This window comes from Amphiura filiformis, unplaced genomic scaffold, assembly GCF_039555335.1.
Source record: "Amphiura filiformis unplaced genomic scaffold, Afil_fr2py scaffold_54, whole genome shotgun sequence".
NCBI lineage: Eukaryota > Metazoa > Echinodermata > Ophiuroidea > Amphilepidida > Amphiuridae > Amphiura > Amphiura filiformis.
The window spans coordinates 22,972-50,559 of NW_027305518.1; the positions used below are offsets into that span (position 1 = coordinate 22,972).

Consider the following 27,588-nt stretch of genomic DNA (forward strand, 5'->3'; position numbering starts at 1 on the left):
CTGCCGGTTGCAAAGGACATTCCCTATTGTTTTAGGTCGTTTTTACTTTGAATGGCAAACACCAAAAATGACGGTTACGAAATGTAAACATAAAACGCTTTCGGTTTTTTTGTCGTCTCTTGGTTAAATTTCAACGAATTTCTCCAGTTTTTTCAAATTAGATTTGGTGTAATATATGTAAAATATCCTGTAAAATTTACCCCAAATGGTGGCCGAATTTTAAAATCTAGAAAATTAAAATCTGACAGGCTGGTTTAGAAACTTGCTTCGCTGGCTTGCGCAAAATTCCCGTCTTTTAATCCTGTATATTAACTATTCAAAAGGGTTCAGACCATAATTATTTCGTATGCAGTAAAAAGGGCACTTTTATGTTTATCAAGAAGCAGTAATAAAACGGGTTATTGGCTAAATTTTCAACTCAAAACCCAGAAAATATATCTTTTCAACATATACATCCCCTCATTCATGTCATTTCAAAAATGACGCTCCCATTAGGCTTTGATCACATAGAATGTACTGTATACGGTATATGATATGCAGTACGCTCATTCGATCAGGCTGAGTTCACATAGGAGTATACTATGTGAACTCAGCCTGATCGAATGAGCGTATATCGTATAGACGAATCCAACGAGCCAAGTCATGGTCAGGATTTTGTCGGCCATTATTGGGTCCCCGCAGCACCTAACTGGTGTTGTGACTGCCCAATTGGGTGGATTAAAGCCGCTTAAAATTCGATGTTAGATTCTTTTGTGTTGTAAACTGTCATCATTCTTTTGTCTACGTGTAACACGGGTGATAGAATGCAGTTTAAAATACCATCCAAGGCCGTATCATTTCACATTTTAGGTGAGATAGAGCCGACGGGGACCCAGCTATAACTGCCATTGAGGTGTAGGAATGCGTGAAATTGGATTCGTCTATAGCGAAAAAAAGGGGAGGCATATAAGTATTTGCAAATGCGCGAACTTGTTCCCTCTTGGAGGAGAGTGGCAGTCTCTCTAACACTAAATGCATTATCAGTATAATATATTCAGCACCAAACACGATTCTACGGGCCCTTTTGGATATACGTTCAATTGTACAGGATTGCTTCACAGTCAGCGGTGAATACCAAAATTTAATGGCATCGCAGTATTCCAAAAGGGGACATATGTAACCAACGTAAACTGTTGTCAGCTCAGAAACATTGAAACCAGAACGTTTCTGTGAACGGAACATGAAGAGGTGTTTGTTGGCACTCCTGCACATGTAACCCACCTGGGTATCCCACGGCGGCATCCCATTTATGATCTTGCTGTTAATGCAGTATGAAGATGCCCATTGATTTTGGGCAGATTAAACAGAAAAGCTAATGAAGATCATATGAGGGCGACAAATTTAGTTTGGAATTGGGAATCAATATTTCGCACCTGTATTTTTTTTCTACCCTTTGTGTGTTTGAATTGGTGCTTGGACAATTTGGTTTCGGTGATCAGTCTATCAGTTTTACCAGACATAGGCTAGTCAAATTAAAAAATTACCCACCACCATTTGCAACAGAATCCATTTCGTATGATCTCCCATCTCACACAAAAACATATCAAAAGTCCCCAAAAATCCAAGTAGTGGAACAGTACCTAATTTGCATAAATCCAAAATGGCCGCTTACATACAGGGATGGAATTTTAAATTTGGTCAAATTTTGCTAAATACCACACTAATGTATAATTGTTCTCGTCATAAGGATTCAGAAAAAAGTATAGATTGACCAATCTCCGATGTACATTATAGGGGAAAATGTCAAATGTCCAAAATTGGACTCCACAGGGGGACAAAAATGAAAAATTCTCAGATTTTGATTTTAAAAAAATGGTCTCATTTTGTTCCGCTTGCCAAAATTGGACTCCACAGGGGGACAAAAATGAAAAATTCTCAGATTTTGATTTTAAAAAAATGGTCTCATTTTGTTCCGCTTGCGAAAGCATTTAATAAAAAAGAATAGTTTGCCATATCACGGGTCGTTTGTTACCTTGGTAACATGGCAAAGAAGATAAAATCCCATTGAGCCGTGTGGACCTTGACCTATTTTGTGGTGTTACCTGTGTAACTTTTATCGTACACATAGAATGAAAATTCATCTGTGTTGGTAGTAAATATAATTTAGTGCTTTAAACCTTTGATCACAACACACAAATTCGCGTACCTGGAATTTTCAGTCGACCAATTGTAAACGCCCATGGGCCCAAAATTTGACCTTAGACATATTTGCCTAAGATAACTCAAGATATGTCGGATACTCGTCAAACTATACTTTTTCTGAATCCTTTTGATAATAGCAATACATTGGTATGGTTGTTTACAAGATTGGACTAACTTTGAATTTCACCCCTGCATAAGCTGCCATTTTGGATTTATGCAAATTAAGCACTGTTTCACTATTTGAATTTTGTGGGTCTTTTGATGTGTTATTAAATATGCTATTCTAAAATGAATGGTGATTAAATAGATTCTGTTGCAATTAGTGGCGGGTTAACCCCGTATTTGTCTGCATTTGACTAGCATAACATGTACATCAAGTTGTAAGAATTGAAGTTCAAGAAATGTGTTTGTGAAGCGGTTACAAATCAGAAAAAGAATAGTTTTGCCTATTAGTAGAGAAGCCACATCGGTCTATTTGCTCTGTATGTCAATTAATTCTTAAAGCTCGAACGTATACCTGTTGCGTCAGCGTCCATGTATCGTACTAATCGTGTACGCAATACAAGGCGCGGGGGTCACTCCCATTGTGGCCTGTACACCATCCGCGATAATCAACTTTTGAAAAGCACCCTAAACAAGGATTTAACCCTTGGCTAAAACGACACCCTAAACAGGGATTTCATTCCTAACATCAAATTTCATACCCTAAATCTCATTTCCGCGTATTTAGAAATTGCAATTTTGCTACCCTTTTTCCATTTTCCATGTTTTGACACCCTAAGCGCGATACGCGCGTATCGTGCCTACCCACGAAAAACGACCCTTTTACGCGTTTTCATTATCGCGGATGGTGTACAGGCCACAATGGGAGTGACCCCCGGGGCGCGTGCATGCTTTTTTCTATACCGTGCTATCTGCGAGTGTGTTTATGAGCCAGCGTTCCGAGTGTTCGAACTTGGCCAAGAATTACCTAATCTACCTGTAAATATTCGTGCAACATTAGAAATAACCATTTGAGTCTATCTTTCTGTTTAGCCCAGCCCAGCTGGTATGCAGTTTTTGTGATTCTTTCCTATTTTTTTTGCCAATAATGCCAATTATTAAAACAGGTATAACTACGAAAGTAAAATAAAGTATGAACTTCATATTTGCGAGGAGAATACATGTCACATGTATATTATATTCAATATTCGTTAACAAAAAAAACATTTTTATATCTTTATTAATTTTAGGTGAAATGCATTATTTTGATGATTTTGTTCAATTTTAACCATGGTACAAAATGGAATTTGATGAAAATATTTGAAATAAAGAGTATACCAATGCATTGATATGAATGTGTATATCAAAATAGTCAATCATGACAACTTCCTGTGATTTCTGCAACCAGTCTGAAATTGTGGTACCAGTTCGTATAAAAAAAACCTTTCAATACCGTATCACAATGTGGCATCTCTAAATCTTAAATCACAGGACTTGTAAAATAATTGCGGTCTTCCTGCAAGGCCTATATATTTACATGTATAAAAGTGGAAAAATCAAAAATATGTATTTCATGTTGTTAATGGTCTATGGTTTTCTGGAGGTAATAGTTCCAAAACTATGGGTCACAGAATTATGATATTATAACTGTGTCAATTTAAGCATCCAGCTCAATACATTGACATACTTTTCTTTTTAAATGAATAAATTTTTACACCAAAAATAGCATAAAAATGGGCTTTTTTTTTTGTAAATGTAAACTTTGAAGTCATTTTTCTTTTGAAGTTATGGCTACTTTAATATTTGACATTTTTGGGTAAATCGGCTTTTATTTTTCATTTTCTTTTCCCGCCAAATTTCCAATAGATCTCAACATGGAATCGGTTCCTATCGTTGACTTCTCAGCCTATAGTTTGGATCGAGACGAACCAGATCCAGAGCGGTTTCAGAAATTGATTGACGACATATACAAAGCTTTTACTACGATAGGATTTGTGTATCTGAAGAACTATGATGGTGTATTGGATGAAAAGGTAGCAAAATGTATTTTTTATTAGCATAGTTAAGTTCATCGGGATTGTGTATAAAAGGCACTATCATTAAATCGAAAAATCAAAGAATCGAAAAATCATCAAAAATTTTTGTTAATAGAATGGATGTGCTATAATTATAGTTCATGGGCAAGTTATAAGACCGAACACTGCATAAGAAGGAAAGATATCACATTTGGGTAATTTTTGCTTGGGGGATGTCTGTACTGAAACTGAAAAAAGAGACTTCGAAAAACTGTAGTTGAATATCCATCCCAATATCCTATCAAGTTCAATCTTCTTAACGTGATATAATTAAAGGGGCATTTCGTGATCCACAGCCTCATCCCCCCACTTTTCACAAAAAAGTTGAGATTTTCACACCAATGGATACCTCTGGCTACCATAATGTTTATGTACCAAATATTTCTTGCAGATTAATTCGTTTAGCAAAAATATCGCCAAATTTGAATTTCGTTCTGGTGCACCAGAACGAAATTACAACACATTGTCTATGGAGCAGTGTAATACACATAATCATGCATAACTCGCAAACGCAAAATCGGAATCAACTGAAATTTTGGAAATAAGCTTTTTCGTGGATATCTACTGAAAATGGCATAAAAAGAGGATAACGAAATCCTCCTTTAAGATCGGGCTATTCATTTGGATGTATGGCGTCAGCTATGGTGATATGCATACAATGCATTGTTTACAATGACGGAAGGACTGAAAACCATTTGAACACAGAGATGAAGCGACGGAAGTCCACAAAATGTCCAAATTCCTTCATACTATGGTCGTTAAATTGGTGTTTGTATGGATGGCGGATACCTTCAAAATACGCCTAACCTTAGACGTTTAAGATGCATTCTTAGGCGTGTAAGATGCAATCTTAAGCGTCTAAGAATTTCGCGGTAGAATTAAATCAACAAATCACAGGACCAGAAATCCCAAACAACCAATCATCTGAATTGACCATTTGACCGTGACTAGTGATGGACGGTATTGCAAATTCGATCAAAACGTACGACGGACGCTGTGCGTTAGAGAATATTTCGAACAATGGCTGTGTGGTTTGTTTTTAAAGAACTCATTTTATCTCCAGTCTCCATAGCCATGGGCGTCAATCTTAGAGGGAAAAGAGTGATGTGGTGGGGGGGACATGTTCTCCCACCTTTCGGCACAATGGCATATTGTTTTGTTTTTTAAGCCACTTTTTGACATTTCTCTACGCACATTTCAAGCTGGATTGGCGCCAATGTCCATAGCAATGGAAGGTAATAATTTTCCCCCAAGACTCTCCCCCAGCATTGCCACTGTTTTTAGAGCATGTTATGGTTATTATGGTGCCCTGTAAAAAAATTTAGCTTGTGTCCCTTTTCGACCTGCCAAAATTGTTTGCAGACTTACACCCACCATGTTTTATACAAAATATCCCCGACGCAAATTTGACTCTCCACCACGCCATAGAAGCGGTGGGGAGGGGGGGAGATCCTGTATGATGTTGAAGGCTGTGTTGGTCGTGTTATTTCATCAACCTGCTCTACAACCTGGTACAACATGGGGTGGAGATGCTAGTAGTCTTCCAAGGTGCTTTTGCGAGCTACCATATTGGTGATACCGTCCATCACTAAAATATCAATCTTAGACGTATAAGAATTTTTAGGCGTGAAAAATCTTAGGCGTCTAAGATTTCATTGGTCAATAATTGAATACGCCTAAGATGATTGGTTGTTTGGGATTTCTGATCCTGTGATTCGTTGATTTAAGTCTACCGCGAAATTCTTAGACGCCTAAGATTGTATCTTAGACTAAGGTTAGGCGTATTATCTTAGGCGTATTTTGAAGGTATCCGCCATCTATATTTTTGCACCGAAGGTTTCACGGAAGTGGTATTGAGAAGAAAATAAGATTCAAAGATGAGTAGATGACCGACTTCTTCTGCTTCTTCTTTCCATTACTGTGCATAACCTCCTCCTAGGAGTATATTCTTGCACAAATGGTGACACGCTCTCACAGATGACAGGCATGAGACTCAAAGGCATAAAAAGTGATAAGTTAAAAACAGGCTGGAAGGTGACTTAGCTGAAGACGGCGTCCTTGACCCTGCTCTTGAAGACGTCGACAGATGATGAATCAACCTTGGTGAGATAAGGAGTTCCAAAGACGGATGGTGTGTGGAGAGAACGTCCCCTTCGCGGGTGTTAGGTTAAGTTGTAGAGGTGTTAGGTATCATTAATCTCTTGTTGTTCTCTATGGTTGGTGTTTTGAGAGGTCTTAGCTGGGCGTCAGGAATGTCTATGAGCTGATTTGTGATCCGGTACATCATGGTGACCTGCGATTATTATCCTACCACCATTATACTTTTCAGAAATCAGATAAACCATTTGGCAACACTTTTTAACACACTCTCACTCTGACATTTTGTGGACTTCTGCAACCGTAAGCATGCACTGGAATCCGCGCATGAAAATGGATGAAAACGGAAAATGGACCTCAACCCCCTACACAAAAATGTGGTCGTCCTACCATATCCTGGGTAAAGTTGTAGGGTAAAATGTTTTCGCTAAAATGATCGCAAAGGATGGTCGGACAACTTCAATTTCATATTAAACTTCAAATGATTTTTTTTTGCAACCAGGTCGACCAAATATATGAAGATACCAAGAAGTTTTTTCTTCTGGATTATGAAACAAAAATGAAATGTGCACAGCCGAACTTTGGTGGTGGTTTCATACACTTTGGACGAGAAAGGTAACTAGAGCTATTGTGGCTCATGAGCCACAAATATCAGGTGGTGATGACCTATGCATGACCATAGATCTCAACTATTATAAACAGCTATTTCAGTTCTCAATTAAATGGGGTTTTTTATGGTAAGTATGAAAGTTTATAAATGACATTTGACCTTCCAAACAACATGTTACTTTTCAATTTGACCCCCTTTAACTTAACGTGAACTTTTATATGAGTGTCATGTTAAGGGGACTCGATCTTTGTGCGTAATTATAGAGGGCCAGGGGATTCACTCTATCATTAAAAAAATTATTTGAAGAAGTCAAAGAGCCCTAGGAATAAAAACTGTAGTGTAATTCACGCCAGATACAATTTCTTTATACGACAAACGTTTTATATCAATTTTAAATTTAGCCCGAATCCGTAAATATGGTACCTCTCGCCCTTTTTTAGGTCAAGGCTATTTTTACCATTATGCAGCGAACCATTGTTGAAGCTATTTCACATACATGTACAAAACATTCTAGAGAAAGAATGAGGACATATAGTGTTGAAATATCTTTTGTTGATTTCGAATGATAATGTCATGAAGTCGTAAATTTTAAGGTCAAATTCCTAAAACCAAAACAAAACATTGCGATGCAGATAATTCCCGACTTACACAATTTCATCATCACATCAGTGTCTTTATTATTTGTTTGAAACCTTTCCCAAACGTTCGTGCTATTTATGCATAAAACGGCTAATCTATCTTTACAAAACACGTCTTTTAGTAAACAAAAGGCTAAAGATGGCATTATGAGATTTATCTTTTATCATTACACTCATCCGCTCAACTGCCACGGTGGCCGAGCGGTAAAGCGTAATCGAAGGAAGTTTAAAATCGCTGGTTCGAGTCCCAACGAAGCCTGTGGAAACTTTTTTTTCTTCAAAATTCATGATCGCATTCTGAAATGAGTCACTTGTCGGTAAATCATGTATCGTATCCTTAAAAGCATTAAATGTGCCGGGTTTCACACAAATTTTTGACAAACCTTGACTTAACGATCCCAGGTAACCTCCATGTGACCTTTAACCTCAACTCATGTTTCCAAATGTATTACATTACTGCCAGCAAGTCTCCTTATAGTTGGGTGATCTAGAGCAATTCCGTGACCGTGGAGAGCGAAGGTTCGTTTCTCAGTGGATTTGTCTTCTATGAAGGTTAATAAAAAATTTAGCGGGGGTGCCCCTCGCGAAAGTGTGGGCGGAATCCGTGAGAGCCCGAAATCCAAAATGGCCGCCGTCGGCCATTTAAAAAATTATTTTTTCAATGGTTTGGCCTACAATTCTGTTCAGTATATGTTTTCTGGGTTTTTTTGTTCGAGAAATTCATATCTGATGTCGATTTTATGATATGACTAACTTTTGATCGTCAAATCCAAAATGGCCGCCGATTTACAGCTCAGAAAGGTTAAATTGTCACATTTATCGTATAGCCTTTATAATAGGCTCTAATCAAAGTTCTCATCATGCCAAGTTGAGTGATTGACTCTAAAACTCCCAGTAATAATGATTTGACCTATTTTTGACCTTCAAATCCAAGATGGCCGCCGATTTTCAGCTCAGAAAGGTCAAATTTTCACATTTGTCGTAGAGCCTTCATAATAGGCTCTAATTCAAGCTCTCAACATGCCGAGTTGAGTGATGGACACTAAAAACTACAAGTAATAATGATTTGACCTGTTTTTTACCTTCAAATCCAAGATGGCCGCCGATTTCCAGCTGAGAAAGGTAAAAATTTCAAATTCGTCGTATAGCCTTCATTATAATTATACTCTAATTAGAGCTCTGAGTAGTCGTAGAGTCTTCATAATATAGCCTCTAATGAATACCCATTCTGGCACACCCCTACACCCCTGAACACCCGCACATACATATATATTCACATTTGAATGAGTTTAGCCTATATTGGTTTCAGGTCTACGTGTGTTTTGCTCTGCACCCTATCAACAATGAATGAATACAGCATCAAAGATATTTATATCTTAGAAAGAAACATTATCCTATGAGACTAGTGCATAGATCACCTATAACACTGCTTGCTTGTTACCTACAGCAAAATCATCCCCTAACAATGTCTACTGAGATGTGGGGCAAGCCGTATCTATAAGTCGCCTGATACTATCGTCCAAGGTAAACATGGTAAATAGGAGAGTTTACAAACAAAACGAAAAACTGGTCAGGACTTGACAAATATGGTGATTTTTACAACATTTCTTCAAGGTAATATGGGTCTAGAAGTCATTACATGCATCACATATTACCTCAATCTCATCTTCAAGCTTGAAAAGGCTCAATGTTCAAGTAAACCACCAAGTTCTGAAAGTGATGATGAGACAGAGGGGCCATTGGCACCCAAGCGCCCGCGTTCATCTGTGCGTGGACCTCTCCACAAAAACCTAAATGTGTATGGAGCATGCAGGGTGTGGACCACGGAGTAAGCTGTTCATAATCAACACACACTCAGCATACCGCTCTTTTAAGAGCCACACAGTCCTCGTAAAAGATGGGGAGCTGAAGGATCGTCTATTACAGCTTGTTGAGTCCACGTCAGCACTGCATGTCAGATGCTTTCGCAAATTGATATCATGTACTACCATGCCTGCTTCGCGTCCACACCATGACCTGGATGCGCCATACACATTTCGTTTTGTCGTGGAGAGGCCCACACACAGATGAACGCAGGTGCTTGGTTGCCAATGGTCCATCTGTCCACTGGTGGTTGACTTAGACACTGAGCAATATCACTTTCTTTGATTTTGCGCGCACTGTCAGGTCTTTTCAAGCTTGTCTGAAGAATAACATGTCTGATAAGCATGCAATGACTTCTAGTCCCACATTTCCAGAAACATAACCAAAGTTGTTAAGTCCTGACTAGTATTTGGTTTTTGTTTGTTTTAACTCCGTTCAATTATATATACTGAATATCCTCCGCTCTGAGAACCATTTTGTGATGCCTCGTTGTATAAGATATAAATACACACAGAGTGCTCCAGGGCACTCCGCTACAAAACGAAATGTGTATGGCGCATTCAGGGTGTGGACACGAAGCACCAGACTAAAGCGTGGGGTATTAAGCTGTTCAGAATCAACACACACTACTCAGTATGGCGCTCCTTTAAGCGCCACACATTCCTCATAGAAGATGGGGAGCTAAGGGATCGTCTTACACAGCCTCTCGAGTCAGCACTGTCGGATCCTTTTGCAAATGATATCATGTACCAACAAGCCTGTTGCTTGAAGCACGTCAAATCACACACAATTAGAGTTAGATGGTGTAATGCATCTTCAGAATGTGTGTCTCGCAGAGCCAAGAAATTTGTTCTTTAGACATGTGGATGGATTCGATCCTTCACCGAGCACGAGATCCGTTCACGAGGCTCTCTTATTCCCTCTGTTACTCCTGTTACATTGCCTGTCATAGTATCGATCTTGACGTCGTCAGTGTAGACGATAACAATGGCTGGCTTGCTGTCTGCAATCTCCTGCGGGCAGGTTGCTGATGCTTCAAAGATCATTAGAGTCCAGTGATCTTGAAGTCAGCATAGTTGATGCAGACACGACTCTTGTATAGAGTTCCACCAGGTCTTTACTCCTCGTCATACAAGGGACATTGATGTCCAGGTTGATAACAGTGGTGGTGATCTATTCAGTGCTGTGATCATGGAGGCCCGACTGAATATGGAATGGTTGAGATCGGCAGTTTTCTCTTAGGCTGTTTTAACCAAGTCGACAGCTTTACTCACAACTCACAGAGCTCTTCGTCTTCTTCAAGATGATCGATATGAAGTGGCCAGGCGACAGTAGATCTGTCTTTGATCTTCTGAGACAGCCGCCGTGACAGCTGCTCATTACTGATACCAAGTGGTGAAATGGCAGCCCCAGTGTCATCACCTCTTCCCCCAATATCATAGACCCACTCACTCTTGTCTCTTGATACTCATTAATAAGCATTGAGTAGGTCCTTGAGATTGGACGATTTTACAGCACCCACTGCATAGCCATAGTCATGCGTTTGTAGTCTATGGCAAGCTAAGCGGCTCAGAACGTGGGACTAGCTACGCGCAGCTTCTTTCTCGTTACGTGCAGCTTATTAACCAATCAGATTCGCGGTTTTAAACACGTGGAGCTGATGCAAACATCCTCTCTCACAAATATTACGTTGTTAATTTTTGTAAATGAAAGTATCTGTAGTTTTTAAACAAAAATGGTATAGGTGCTATTAAAGTAATATCTGAACAGAATGATGATTGTTCTATATTTAGGGGCTATCATTTTCTTCGGAAGGGATCCCAAATATAGGGGGTCATACTTTTTGGAAAGAAAAATAAGGGGAGGGGGTCATAAATTGATAATGACAAATTGTAGGAGTCACAAGATGACTACAGATAGTGTGTTTATTGTATTCAAAAAGACTGATTTCAATACAATTTTAGCATGTCTAGGGGGTAAGGTGTATCGGTGGTGGGAGTCGGGGGTCATAACATTTTGATGCCGAAATAGTGAGGGCCGCAATTTATTGACGCCGACTTTTTGTAAATTTAGGAACCCCCCCCGTTCCGAAAAGAATGATGACCCATTTACTCTCCATATTTACACATTGGCATGTGATATCGCTTTCCCTGCAATATCTTTACACAGCGCTTTACATCAGTAGTAGTTGTTGTTTGACCTTCATATCCCCTGCACCGCTAATACCGGGCGCTAATACAGCCCGAGTATAAAGTTACTTGCTATTAAACACGGTGTAAACTTGGAAACACTAAATAAATATGCTTTGTGTCATTTTAGCCAGGCATTAGCAACATGTTCTCTTGACACGTGCTGTGATTTGGCCTCCTTTACCCGTTCGTTATCTATGCTAATTCCGTAAATTAATTACAAGATAATAATTGTGAAAGAGGATACCTATAACTATACTACGCGCAGCTAACGACCCAACCACGTGATTAAATTTGACTATTTTGATTGGTCAAACAGCTGTTCGTAACGAGAAAGAAGCTACGCGTAGCTGTTCCACGCTTTTGGCCCCCTTGGCTTGCCATAGTAGTCTGCTATAAAGAGGGGCTGCAGTGAATGGATTCTGTGCTCAGTGAAGATGATCGAATACATGTGTCGAAAGAACAAATTCTTTACCTCTGCGAAACGATTCCTCAGCTCCCCATCTTTTACGAGGACTGTGTGGCTCTTAAAGGAGCGCCATGCTGAGTATGTGTTGATTATGAACAGCTTACCCGTGGTCTATTCGGGTGCTTCAGATCCACACCCTGCATGCACCATACACATTTAGTTTTTTTTCGTGGAGAGTTCCACGCACAGATGAACGCGGCGCTTGGGTGCCAATGGTCCCTGTCTCATCATCAATTTCATAACTTGGTGGTTTACTTGAACACTGAGCGTTTACAAGCTTGTCTGAAGATGATATTGAGATATAATGTAACATGTGATGCATGTAATGACTTCTAGACCCATATTACCTTGAAGAGATGTTGTAAAATCACCATATTTGTCAAGTTCTGACAAGGTTTTTCGTTTTGTTTGTAAACTCTCCCATTTACCATGTTTACCTTGGACGATAGTATCAGACAACTTAGGCCCTACACGGCTTGCCACATTTCAGTAGACATCGTTAGGGGATGATTTTGCTGTAGGTAACAAGCACAAGCAGTGTTGTAGGTGATCTATGCACAAGTCTCATAGAATATGTTTCTTTCTAAATGTTAATAAATATCTTTGATGCTGCATTCATTCATTATTGATAGTGTGCAGAGCAAAACACACGTTGACCAGAAACCAATATAGACTAAACTCATTCAAATAATGTGAATATATATGTATGTGCGGGTGTGTGTGTGTGCCAGAATGGGGTATTCATTAGAGGCTATTATGAAGACTCTACGACTACTCAGAGCTCTAATTAGAGTATATTATGAAGGATATACGACGAATTTGAATTTTTACCTTTCTCAGCTGAAAATCGGCAGCCATCTTGGATTTGAAGGTCAAAAACAGGTCAAATCATTATTACTTGTAGTTTTTAGTGCCCATCACTCAACTCGGCAACTCGGCATGTTGAGAGCTTGAATTAGAGCCTATTATGAAGGCTCTACGACAAATGTGAAAATTTGACCTTTCTGAGCTGAAAATCGGCGGCCATCTTGGATTTGAAGGTCAAAAATAGGTCAAATCATTATTACTGGTAGTTTTTAGAGACAATCACTCAAGTTGGCATGAGGAGAACTTAAATTAGATCATATTATGAAGGTTATAGGACAAATGTGACAATTTAACCTTTCTGAGCTGTAAATCGGCGGCCATCTTGGATTTGAAGGTCAAAAGTTGGTCATATCATAAAATTGACATCAGATATGAATTCCTCGACCCAAAAAACCCCAGAAAACATATACTGAACAGCATTGTAGGCCAAACCATTGAAAAAATAATTTTTTAAATGGCCGACGGCGGCCATTTTGGATTTCGGGCTCTCGCGGATTCCGCCCACACTTTCGCGAGGGGCACCCCCGCTAAATTTTTTTATTAACCTTCATAGAAGACAAAACCACTAAGAAACGAACCTTCGCTCTCCACGGTCACGGAATTGCTCTAGATCACCCAACTATTACCATTCCTTGCTGCCATGTAATTTAGTAAATGAGCCTTGTGTGCCCTTTGACCCCATGCTTTTTACCACTTTGATAATGTATGGGCCAGTGCTTCTTCTGCCCAAGTATGGTGTTCACAGCATGCAATTTGGGGCAGCATTATGAAGATGTTCACAAAATAACCCCTACATGACCTTTGACCCCTAGCTGTGTACCACTTAAAGAATGCTTAGGTCAGTGGTTCTTATGCCCACGTTTGGTTAAAAATCGGGTCAAACGCTAAGCACTTGTAGCATTTTAACGATTTTCGCGTATTGACCTCTAATTATCCCTACATGACTCTTCAGCCGTAACTGTGTATAACTTAGAAGGCGTCTGGACGTTAACACTCCCCCGCCATACGGCTAATAGTATTAGTAATACTCGCCAGCCAGCAAAAAACCAATACGGGGATCCTTTGAAAAAATATTTCGGCCTTGGTAAGACAGATTCTTCGCCGGCTGCTTTTGTCATCAAATAGCAAGATCACGGGACGGTCATTATCCTAAATAACCGGTTATACATGAATACAGATTATTAAAGTATGAATTTCTGCAGTTGATTCTTGTATTGGACTCTTATTATGAGTTTGAGGGTCAATTTTTGGAACATTTTAAGAAGTGGTGACGTGACAGCATTGCTTTAAGTGTTATTTATTAGCCCGGGGCACCCACTCAGATATATGAGCTACGCATCCGCTTTTAATAAATACATGGAAAATGGATCGGATTTTCGGCATCGCAAGTCGTTTTGGTAATAAGGGGTAAATTTTGTACTGCTTTGACATTAATGGGGTGTTTTTGGAACAACGCTCATCGCCATTTAGGCCTAGGGTAATGTCAATGGACCTTCATTTAACATTCCCCAATTGTTTTTACGTATTTCACCCCAAAGTGTTCTGCAATATCCGCCTCATTATGATTTTTATATCCTACACCACAAGACCTTTTGACTTTGTATATATCGTCGCTTGGCTACAGAGCTATGCGCTCTGTAGCCAGGCGCACATATAGGCCCTAACCCCAAACCACCCCTACTCACCACGGCCCAAAAAACCATTGCACATCTGGGTAAGTGCTTCATGTGACCAAGTTTGGTCTATTTTGGCGCTACAGTTTGTCCACTCTGAAGTACAAAGTGACAACGCGCGCGTATACAGCGCGTTAACAGTGCGCAGTTATGCGTCTCTGTTGCATTTATGTGTGCCTTCAAAGTCGTCACAATGTGTGCGTCCGCGTCGCTACTTTGTACTTCAGAGTAGACTCAAGAACCACGAATGTAGGTAGTGGCTTTTGATGTGTACACCTTTAATATATTAACTTCAGTCGAAATCAGTTCAGGAGGATCAGCTGTGGTATTTCATGTTACCTGATAATGCCACCTGATATAATACCATAACTAGAGTGGTTACCGCACACTAGCTGAACTTCGGCAGCACAAGGCGGATGAAACAAAGACCAACATCTGGTCACTTTTTTGTGGTCTCTGTGTCTTATGTTTACATCAATACAGCATTATACTTTTAATTTTGACTAAAAACCAACATGCTGCTTAAAATTAATTGTAGTTCAGTGCTTCCCAAATATTATGGTTGCATACTTCATGCGTATATCATGACTTAATTTCAAAATGATACTTTTCGTGGTGAAGATAGTCCGACGAATAGGACCTGTTTTTTTTTTTTCAGTTACCAAACTATACTCATGCAGACATGATCGTTCAAGAAAGATTGACCGCGAAAGTCCACTAACAACCCCGCCCATATTTGGCAAACCATTACACAAGTGCGCTAGAAATTCGGTGTCATTTTTGGCACGGGTAATAGGTAGCTTCTCTTTTGATGTTTACTGAAGTATAGAGAGTGTGGCCTTCAACACGTAAAATTGGGGATGTTATTTAACATATAATTATAAAGGGTTAGTTCTAGATACACTATGGAGCAAGGAAAGTGGTTATTTGCATTATATACACTATTAAATCACGGCGAGATGTAAATTGGATGATGATGTCATAGCTTATTAGAGTTTGTCACTCGCTCTATTGCAACTTGTTATAATGTTGTGTTTACGTATGATAACATGTATAAATAGTCACGTTCGGTTCTTAAGGGCTGGGGTATGAACGTTTGGACAGTATTTATTTTGGGACATTAGAGCACATCAGACATATCGAATTGCATTCTGAATATGAAGAATGTCATTCCGATATCAAATAATTTGGATTTTTTGAAATTCGCAATTTAATACACATTTTATGGCAAATCATTAAAAATTGATATTTTTGATATTTAACAGTACTTGAAGTAAACTTTATAAATGTGATGATTTATACTTAAAGTGTATGTAGGTGGGATGAAAAGCCGACGATCAATTTAAAATTTTGACCTTTCGTATTAAAGATATGGATTTTTTTCCCAAAACACAAAACAAAAATTAGGTCTTTTTGGGAAAAAATCCATATCTTCAATATGAAGGTCAAAATTTTCAATTGACCGTCGGCTTTTCCTCCCTGCTACATACACTTTAAGAATTTATCATTAGATTTATATAATTTACTTCGAGGACTGTTATATATCAAAAATTTGAAAAATATCAATTTTTTATAATTTGTCATAAAATTTGTATTATATTGTGATTTTCAGAAAATGAAAATTATTTGATATCAGAAAGACATGCTTCGTATTCAGAATGCAATTCGATAGGTCTGAGGTGCTCTCATGTCCCACAAAAAATACTGTCGAAACGCAATAAACGCTCATTTTAGAACACCTCAGACCTATCGAATTGCATTCTGAATACGAAGCATGTCTTTCTGATATCAAATAATTTTCATTTTTGAAAATCACAATATAATACAAATTTTATGACAAATTATAAAAATTTGATATTTTTCACATTTTGATATATAACAGTCCTCGAAGTAAATTATATAAATCTAATGATATATTCTTAAAGTGTATGTAGCAGGGAGGAAAAGCCGACGGTCAATTGAAAATTTTACCTTTCATATTGAAGATATGGATTTTTTTCCCAAAAGACCTAATTTTTGTGGTGTTTTGGGAAAAAATATCCATATCTTCAATACGAAAGGTCAAAATTTTCAATTGATCGTCGGCTTTTCATCCCACCTACATACACTTTAAGTATAAATCATCAGATTTATAAAGTTTACTTCAAGTACTGTTTAAAATCAAAAATATCAATTTTAATGATTTGCCATAAAATGTGTATTAAATTGCGAATTTCAAAAATCAAAATTATTTGATATCAGAATGACATTCTTCGTATTCAGAATGCAATTCGATATGTCTGACGTGCTCTAATGTCCCACAATAAATACTGTCCAAACGTTCATACCCCACCCCTTAATAGCGCGGTATTTAATCATTGTTTGTTTTTTCACTTAAAGCGCATCCCAGACACAAGATGTAAAGAGACCGCACATGGATTTAAGAGAGGGCTTCTTGTTCTACCCTCTAGCGACAGCAAAGGTATGCTCCCTCATGTCGCTTCACTTTGCTCCCTCTCTTCATTCTCCCCTTCTAATGAAGCCCATAAAATTATACTGATGAATTTGATATAGTAAAAAGGCTTGGTCTTGTAAGCCTACAACAAAACTTGATCACAGGCGTATATCATAGTGTTTTAGGTACTAAGGTCAACGGTTCTTTGAAGTTAATCTGAGAAACATGTTGACATAATGTAGCCCTAAACTTAGTCTCAAAGGGCAATATACATCAAGTTTGCCATTGTTATAGACATTTCCATAATCATTATGAGTTTGTATAATAACCTCTGAATTATTAAGTCTATGTAATCGCGAAAGCAGGCGAGACTTGTGGTTCGAGATCCGCCTTGTGCTGATTGGATAAAAACTATTAAAACATGGTTTTTATTTCATATTTTTTTCCAATGTTTCAAGAACCACAAATTCCGTAATGTTTTGAGTGCTACATTCATTATGACCCATTAATCTACTTTACAGGTCTGGCCTGAGGGAATGCCCGCGTTAAAGGTGAATATGGAAGATCTGATGCTTACGGGGAAAGAGCTTCTACATCGTGTGCTAGAAGTCATTGCCAGAGGGTTGAAATGTAAGGTAAGTACCTCATGCGCACACGCGTACGCAGGTGCACCCTCTCCGGGAATGACGCGTCTACCGTGGACAAACAGTTCAAAACAGCCAAAGTAGATGCAAGGTTTACAGTAACTGGGGACGTAAAGGTGCATAGTGCAGTTACGTCCACGGCAAATTCACCGTGACCTTTCCAGCCATAAACGCGCTTATTGAAGATTAAACCGATATATGCAGTACTAAACCATTATATAGTAATCTATTGTCCAATGCAAATTTATTACCACCTGATAATATTAATCCAATGAGCGACCGAATTGTCCGCTACGGACGACTAATCCAATCGATAATGACGCTATTGACATGTACGAGCGGAGCTCCACTGACCGAGTTTTGGGGTATTTTTCACTGAAAGGCAGCTGTTTGCTGTCATTTACTTATCAAGGCGGACCACCGTTATTATAAGGACTATGCCAATTATTTAAAGAATGACATGTAGAGAATAAGCCATACTTGATTGACAGAAAGTACTAAATTTGTACCTATGACGGTTTTATGACACCAATCTTCCAAATATGACCAAGCCAGGGCTGCCCGGTGAAGCAAAATGTGCATTGGAATAACACGACGAGTTTGGATAGATGGTAGGATTTCTTTTAATAAAAATGTATGGTACCCCGTTATTAAAGCTTGTACCGGGTTGAAGATTCAGATATTTGGAAAAGAATAAGTAATTGAAACATAGAGCAAGTACTAAAATCATAGCTTTTATACTTTTTGATATATGATGCTAACTAGTTCATCCCCTATAGCTACAACACAGCGCTACCAGTAGGGTTCAATTGCCTATTGTGAGTGCCCCTGTGTTGTGTGCATACATGTAGTTAACAATAACTGCATGATGGTTATTACGGCCTTTTTTCCTGGAGAAGTCAAAGAACGAGTGTCAAGTTCCACCGTCTTAGAAAAATTCCAAAGAAGTCGGGTCAAATTCGCAAATTTTCTGGGTATTTGCGTATTCTTCTAGGCTTTTACACATACAGACTGTAACAAAAATGATACAATTGCAATTTGGCTTCTCAGAAAAAAAAAGAGATCACCGCAACAATGTTATATGCAGTGATATTATTAACATCTTAGCTAACAAAAAATCTTTACTAGTTCGGGATCAAACGCACATTGGGCTTGCATTGCGTAAAATCGAGTTTCATGCATGATTACCAATAATGCAGTTTTGCTTTTTAGAAAAAACAATAAAGGGGTGATGGCGTTAATGTGATATGCAGTAGAATCAGTAATATCGTGACGAACAGAATAACTTTATTAGTTCTATGCCCAATTTTACTTAATCGCCCAAGTTGGACCACTTTTTGCCAATTTCGCAATCGCACATCAAGTTTGTACCGCTCATGCTTATCGTCAAAGATCTCAGAACAAAAGCAAAGGTTGTTTATGTTTTTCTTTCACTTAATTGACATAAGTAAATAATAGGATATTTGTTTCAAAATCATAAATTAAAATACCACTTCAAATGCCCCCACCCCCCATTGTTTAAGATTAATCATTCATAATTCAACTCAACTCAATCACTTTTGCTACAAAGACACGAAAGCGGCTGAAGCTCTTTTAGGACTACTTTACACAATTTGCCATATCTACCACCAATTTGACTGAAACAAAGCGTATATCAGGTGGTGTATGACGTGCATTCCCTAAATTCAGTAAATTTTCATCGTCAACCGTGTAATTGAATGAGATTATTTTGAAATTTTAAAACGCTTGAAATATCACAAACAAATAGGCCTATGTTGATAAATAATATAAATACAAGCTAAAACCGTTAGGGTTCGATAATGAACCCCACAAAACTAACCGAGTATATGGAAAATGCCATACGGCCGGGCGGTTTCACGAGTTGCCGGCTCAATCATGTCATCCGCCGCCTGCGTATATAATAGCTTAACCCTAACACGCCTGAGTACTAGAAAATACTACTTGATATAAATGCGCTGTTCGTGCGTGCATCCCACGTGGTGTGATGACGCAATCGCCCTAAGTGATATATAGGCATGGTTTCGCTGGCCAGCGAAGCCCAAGACCCGTGGCAAAGTGTCGCCGAGCCATGGTTGGCATGCGAGGGGTCTCGGGTTGGAATCCCACCCGGAGCACACAACTTCTTTCTTTGTTCTCTCTCTTTATTCCTTCCTTTTTCCCTTCCCGTCATCAAAAAGCCCCTGGCGGGTAGGGTTAAGAGATTTAATACCTTGACGACCACGTAAAATGCAATACAATCAATAAGTGACATGTTTGCCTAATACTATTTTCTAAATTGTATAATTGTTTTGTTACAACCTGTTTGCGCATTTAACAAATTATTCAGTTTTGACAAATATAACCATGCTAAAAAACTGTTCAAAAAGACATTAACGCGAAATATAGTGTAAGATTAAAGTAAGGGCCCGGAACATTTACGGATTTTCTACAATCTATGAATATTTGTCCATTAATGACGTTTTACTTTGACCCTGTTGTGATGTGCCCTGAGTAATTTAATTTGATTATCTTTGTTTACAATTAAAATCTATTTTATGAGACATTTTAGGGATTCCCCTTTCTTGCATCAACTTGATCAAAAACAAATTGAATCATTTCTAAATTTGGAATATTTGGAAACCCCCTGATGTTGTAAAATGAAAGTGATGTAATGGGATTTCCCCTCAGGAAGTGATGTAATGAGACAGGTTAATGTTATAATTAAGGCTTGGGAATTTCCAAGTTCTCATCATGTGTATTAATACTGGGGATTTCCCAGGGCCTGATATATAAGAAAAGGTAAACATATTTCTTCACAGTTTATGGTGTTGATCTGGGCTAGCTAGCTAATATGCTTACAGTCCAATTCCTTCAAAGAAAGGAAATTGCAAACCAGAAATATTTTATGTAGTCAAAGTACTACTATTTGCCGGTGTTGTCGGAGAAGATCTAGAATACGTCAAAGAACGTACTTCTTCCAAGAAAGGAAAATATATTCTTCTGCCGATTTGCTGAAGTCTGGTTAAAGGAGCAACGCAACTGTCAAAATAAGTGGGGACAACTGCATCGCAGTCCTGCTTCCTGAAGATATTGTGTGAAAGGTGGAAATAGCACCAAGTTTGGAGAAAGCAGCGCAAGGAGTTAAATTTGGAGAACTGCGCAAGGAGTTTAGCATAGGAGAACGGCGCAAGGAGTTTAGTATAGGAGAACTGCGCAAGGAGTTATAAACGTGTTTGGAGAACACCATTTTCGTATGAGGATTTTATACGCAAGGATTTATCAATGCAAGTGTACAAAGGACTTTTCGCAGGACAAATGAATAAGGATATATTACAGCAGTCGTCCAGAACATTGCAAGAACTTTATGATCACCAAGAAGAAGAAGAATGCTGGTTAAGTACTAAATAGATAAAGAGTGATTATATTTGATTATTGTGTATGTGCATTGTTGTCATATATTGTACCAATAATAACGTGCTTTCAATTAAAGACTTAGATTTTGTTAGCATAATCAAACAGTGTATTTGTGTTGTGCATTCGTGTGAGTTCGGGTAAAAGGTGATTTTGGCCTTGAGTCAAAGACGACTCGTAACAAAATTGGGGGCTCGTCCGGGAAATACACTGTAAAAAAAGGTTGACATTAATTTACTGAGTCTTGAAAGTGAAAGTACAGTATGGCAGAGTTCAAAGCAGAAGAGTTTCTTGAAACTATAGATTGGGAGAAATTTGATAAGTTGAAGAAGCCTGATTTATTAGCATTTGTTAAACATTATGACTTGAAAGTAACACAAGCTACAAGAAAGCAAATAATCAAAAATGCCTTGATTGATGTTTTGGTCGGGGAGGACATGTTTGATGAATCCTATTTGGAAGAGAAACTTGAAGTAGAAATTGGTGGGGACTCAGCATTTAAGTTGAAAGAGTTGGAAATTCAATTAGAATTCAGGAAAAGGGAAATGGACCAAAAGAAAATGGAAATGGACCAAAAGAAAATGGAAATGGACCAAAAGAAAATAGAAATGGACCAAAAGAAAAACTGGAAATGATCAAGTTAGAGAATGAAAATAAAGAAAAACAAGAACGGCTAGACATTGAAAAACAAAAACTAGCAATGGAAGACAAAGCACGCCAAGAAAAGATGGCGCTTGAGCACCAAAAATTTGAAACAGAAGAAAAGGAAAAGATAGCAAAATTGGAACTTGAAAAACAAAAGTTAGAAATGGAAGAAAAGGACAGGCAAGCAAAGCTCAATTTGGAAGCACATTTGAAAGAAAGGGAAATTGAGGAAAAGTACAAGTTTGAACAAGAGAAGTTGGCAAAGCTAGGTGACAAATACTCATCAAGTTTCTCCTCAACGTCAGGGTTTGATGTTACAAAGTATGTAAAGCTTGTGCCTAAATTCAAAGAGAAAGATGTTGACGAGTATTTCCAACATTTTGAAAAGGTAGCTACAAATTTGAAATGGCCTCCAGATCATTGGACCCTACTGTTACAAAGTAGTTTTGTGGGGAAGGCCAGGGAATCTTACTCAGCTCTACCAATAGAGAAGTGTAACAGTTATGAAGAAGTCAAACAGGCAGTCCTTAAGGCCTATGAACTGGTGCCTGAAGCATACAGACAAAAGTTCAGAGATTCAAGAAAGCAAGCAGATCAAACCCATGTAGAATTTGCTAGAGTAAAAGAACAAACGTTTGACAGGTGGCTTGGTTCAAAAGAAGTCAAAGATGATTTCGGCCAACTTAAGCAATTGGTTCTTATAGAAGAGTTCAAGAAATGTGTCCACGTTGACATTAAAACCCATTTGGATGAAAGTGCTAGCAAAATTAAAACGCTAAGTGACGCGGCGACAATGGCGGATGACTATGGCTTAACTCACAAATTGAATGCGAGTAGATTTAGTCAGAACAGAAGTTATCCAAACAGGTTCAGCCAAAACCAACCTAGAGCAAATCAGGGTGGTACACAAGAAGGGAGATCTCAGTCCAATCACAGATCCTGGTCTAATTCACAGCATAGTGCTGGTGGTAGAGGGACCCCATGGAGTTCAGGTACCAGACCAACAGGTGGGACTGAATTTAAATCCCAATTATTTTGCCATTTCTGTAAGAAACCAGGACATACAGTGACCACGTGTCGGACCTTAAAAGCCAAACAAGACGCACAAAAACAGCAGCAAACTGCTAGTAATACTGTAGGATGTGCAGTGTCACTTGAGTCAAAGAAACAAGTCAGTCAAATCAAGAAACAAGAATTCCCACAAAAGGGAGGTGAGACAGACAAGGTGTGTGAGGAATTTGAACCATTTGTGTTAGAGGGAGTAGTATCACTAGGTGATAATGGTAGTCCAAATTCCATTAAGATAGTGCGAGACACGTGTTGTGCACGGTCTATGATTCTGGAAGGAACTTTGCCCTTTAATGAGGATAGTTCAGCTGGTAATGCTTTGATCCAGGGCATTGGGATGGAAATACTTAATGTACCACTCCACAAAGTTAACAGCCAAAGGAGTGTCCATGTTGCTAGGAAATGACTTGGCAGGGGGAAGGGTTTTTGTGATGTGCCCACATGGAAGCATGCTCTCCAATTTGGTTTCTTATAAATTCATTGGTCTCGTATAATTTAATTACCAGTAAATTCTGAAATTTGTATTTGATAAGCCGTTATGATTACAGTAAATTACATTTCTTATTAACGTAGCCATGGTAACTGTTTATTTTCTTTTTGTACCATCTTCATCAACCTGCCTATCATTACGTTAATGGAATAATGTAGGATCCACTGATTTTTGTGAAGAAGCATCAGAAAGCAGGAACAGCTGAGAGTTGCACGTCTATACGCTTGAACCATTACCCGCCTACTGCTGACATTGAAGTGGAGGAAAAGCAAGTGAGATGTGGAGAACATTCTGATTATGGCAGTATCACATTCCTATTTCAGAAGGACAAAGGTGGATTAGAGGTATGGTTGACACTAACGTGACCATGAACGTAACGTGTGTCATCCGGGACTGATTTAGGGGAACTGGGTCTAATTGAGGGGACACCGGTATTTTGCCCCTATTAGATAGGTCACATTTGGACTCTAATGAGGGGGAGGGGGTGAAGATGTCATCTGGGGTAAAATCTTAGAATTGTATTATCTGGACATGTGTAATGGGTACGGGACTCAAACTTGATAACAACAAACCTCATAACCATGGAACATTTTTGAATATTTTGCCGGGGTCAGGTCAAAGGTCATCTGGGGTTAAATCTTAGAATTGTATTTTCTGGACATCTGTAAGGGGTACGGAGCTCATACTCAGTGACAACAAACCTCATGACCAGGGGAACATTTTGGAATATTTTATAGGGGAAAGGTCATCTGGGGTCAAATCTTAGAATTGCATGATCTGGACATCTGTAATGGGTACGGGGTTCAAACTCGGTGACAACAAACCTCATGACCAGGGGAATATTTTGGAACATTTTGGAGGGGTCAGGTCAAAGGTCATCTAGTGCTAAATATTAGAACTGCATTTTTGGACATCTGTAAGGAGTACGGGGCTCAAACTCAGTGACAACAAATCTCAACGTTGGGGTAGGTCAAAGGTCATAGCTGCAAAACACCAACACGTCCCAGCTAGGTTTGTGGTCTATGACCACATCTTGCATCTAATAATTATATGCTTTTGAACTTATCTTTATACTTTGTTAAGCGCCCTGAATGCTTTTGTTGTTAGGCTTATGGTTTAAGAGAAATAATATTGAGAATTGCATAATGCCCACTTCAACCTTTTTACATTAGTTATTGGCGTCATGCGGGCGTATGTCTGGCTATCTTGTAGCACCGAAGGTTCTAAGGCGCTGGTGCAGAATGCTGATGATATGTTGTTGAAAAAGATGAAACTTGAGCACTGTCATGTATCGTGTTTGGAGTTTCATCTCAACGATTTTTAATCTTAAGGGTAACCCAACTTTGCACATTAGGTTTTGTGGGACACCATATTGCACTCTGAGTGCAAGAAATGTCCTGATATGAAATAATTTAGATTTTTTTTTAAATTCGCGATATGATACAAATGCTATGGAAAATTACTAAAAATCTATATTTTCTTATTAAAAACCTGATTTTTTTTGATCGCTACGCTCGCAATTTGTGATATTTTGGGACTTTTTTTATACTTTTGCAAAGGGGGCGGGGCTGCGTACGGGCCTGCTCGTACATGAAGTTTCCCAAAAGACTTCTGTATGAGGGTCATTCAAAAAGTTCTACTTCATGTATATCTTCAATACGAAAGGTCAACAATTTCATATGATGGTCGGATTTTATCCCAGCTATATACACTTGAAAGGCATATAATTGCTCGGACAACATCATATTATTGGAAAACTAATATTATGAGGACAATGAAAGAACATTCCTCGTGTTCAGAATGCAATTTGGTGTGTCTGATGTGCTCTCAGGTCTCACAAAAAATACTGTGCAAAGGTGGGTGACCGATATCTTAAATTTTTTAAAGCCATATTATAACATTCACTAAGGAGGACGCCTTCAATATTTTTCAAATTTCTGTTTTTTACACGATTATATTGTACTTAATTAAACTAACATACCCTGCAAAAATCAAGACCCATTGTGTTGTAGTTTTGTCAAAATCCGAGATTTTGAATAAAACGCAGAAACCGTCGCTTTATTATTACGATGGAAATATTAGTCGAACGCATACGCGATGTTCATAACACAGTACGTACATGGCGTGCGGGACGCGACGGCGATCTACACAACAAGGGATCGTACCGTAACAAGACCGAAGGATTGATACGTATAGGCGACATCGGCGCTGGTAGTAAATTCCAATTTTCTTTGCTTTCCCTTAATTGTTTGGCTCAAAATTAAAGGGGATATATCTGACAGTAAAAGCTAACATTTTATAGCAAAGAAATAATAATCTATTTTGTATGAAAATGTTACTGATAATATGGCTTTAAGATTATTATGGGGCCAGAAATTTAAATGTACAAAAACGCCTTTGTTGATTCATGGATCGATTTTACTCTATATCCTGGGGGTATTCAACAACCCTACCCGGATTTTTTCTTTTTCATTATATTGATACAAAATTATGACCAATTTTTGTACGGTTGCAGGTTTTGAATCGTCAAGGACAATGGGTATCAGCTCCACCAATTTATGGGACTATTGTTGTCAATATCGGTGATGCTTTGCAGCGCTGGTCTGGTGACAAACTGCTTTCATCGGTATGTGTTATTCTATTTGGTCAGTATATCGTCCGACGTTATTGCGGAAATATTTTTATTCAAGTCATTAGCTTGTCCAGAGCTTTGTTCTTGGCAGACTAATACCCCGGGACTAATACCCGCTAGGTGTCTGACTATTTAGGGACCGCTTAAAGGGGAGGTGGGCTAGGAGAAATGTGGGGGGGCTATGTGATTTTCACTTCAACAAACAGGGGGGTGGGGTTATGTGATTTTATTTTTCCTGATAGTGGGTCAGAAAAATTTAATAATTATTCACTATGATTATGATTCACTACAATATTTACCTCATATTTGGCCATTTTAGCCACAAAAATGTCAATTTTTGCGCGCTTCGCGCGAACTTATTCCTGCACCATATTTTGACTTTAGCTTCAATATGGCAACATTTTTGTGCGTTTCGCACGGATTTGTACCATAAATTTATTCTGCCGCCAAAAGAACCTTGATTCAAATAATACTTCAAGAAATTTTTCCAACCCCCTTATGTCAAAAAGAAATCTACGCCACTGTTCATCAGCACCAATTGAGATTAGCCATATGGCAGAGTGGCAAGTCAGTCCCCTCCGATCCCCTGCTCAGTCGACAGATGTATTGTGACAAAACTTATGATTTATTGATTTGCATCTTCCTTTTGGTCTATTTTGGCCCATTTAGTATCAAAATGCCAAAAAAAATGTCATTTTGCCGTGCCCAGGGGCCATCAATATAGGCCTACCAGCAAAATGTATTTCTCGATGTGAGGGGGGGGGGGAGGTATATATTTTTTGGCGGCAATAGGGGGCGTGTGTAATTTTAGATGCTGTTATAGGGGGGTTGTGTAACTTTATGAACTCAATTTTGAAATCCTCCCGACCCCCTCCCCTATAAATAATGAACGGTCCCTTAATATGATTAATATCAAGTAGGCCTGTCAATTATTGGGTAGCTGCAATATATTTGGTGCAGTTTTAGTGCAGTGAAAAATAACTGAAATATTTATATACCACCTTAATAACAACTTTGATATCTCGTATAAAACTTTGTTATCTAAATGTTAATATTCATATATTTTTCGGTATTGATTGTTTTTCAAAGTTACTAGATAAAACTTGTTCAGATTGTTTATTCTTGTCTTCTTTACCAATGCAGTCTATCATAAGAAATAAATACCCTTTTGGAAAACAATCCATAAGAATTAAATATGCAAAGTTTTATTCTGATTTGGTACTGGTCCTACACTAAAATTAATATTGTATTATACAGTATGTAATAAATACAATTGTGTTTACTTTACAGAAGCATCGCGTAGTAAACCCAGTCAGTGAATCGGACAAGCAAGCTGATCGTTATAGCATTGCCTACTTCGGAAGTCCCGACATGGGAACCATTTTGGAATGTACTGATGGTAGCAAGAAGTACCCACCCATTGAAATATCGGAATACACCCGTCAGCAACATACCAAGCAGTACAGTATATCGTGAAGATCCACAAGCAGCCTTACTGAAAGCATTATAGGCATTTTGTACCCACTTCACATTTCATGGCCATATTATCTGAAACCTGAACGCTAAACAATAGATTATCTGAAACCGGCCGCTAAACAATAGATTTGTAGATAATATTGA

General features: G+C 38.5%; 1 protein-coding gene across 1 annotated transcript; it reads left to right on the top strand.

The window, feature by feature from the left end:
* Positions 1–4,037: 4,037 nt before the first annotated feature.
* LOC140144428 (uncharacterized) lies at positions 4,038–27,444 on the top strand. The gene is made up of 7 exons (XM_072166239.1): positions 4,038–4,196; positions 6,838–6,950; positions 17,024–17,105; positions 17,600–17,713; positions 23,495–23,680; positions 25,852–25,962; positions 27,259–27,444. The coding sequence occupies exons 1-7, from the start codon at positions 4,038–4,040 to the stop codon at positions 27,442–27,444; spliced, it is 951 nt and encodes a 316-aa protein (XP_072022340.1).
* Positions 27,445–27,588: the final 144 nt, after the last annotated feature.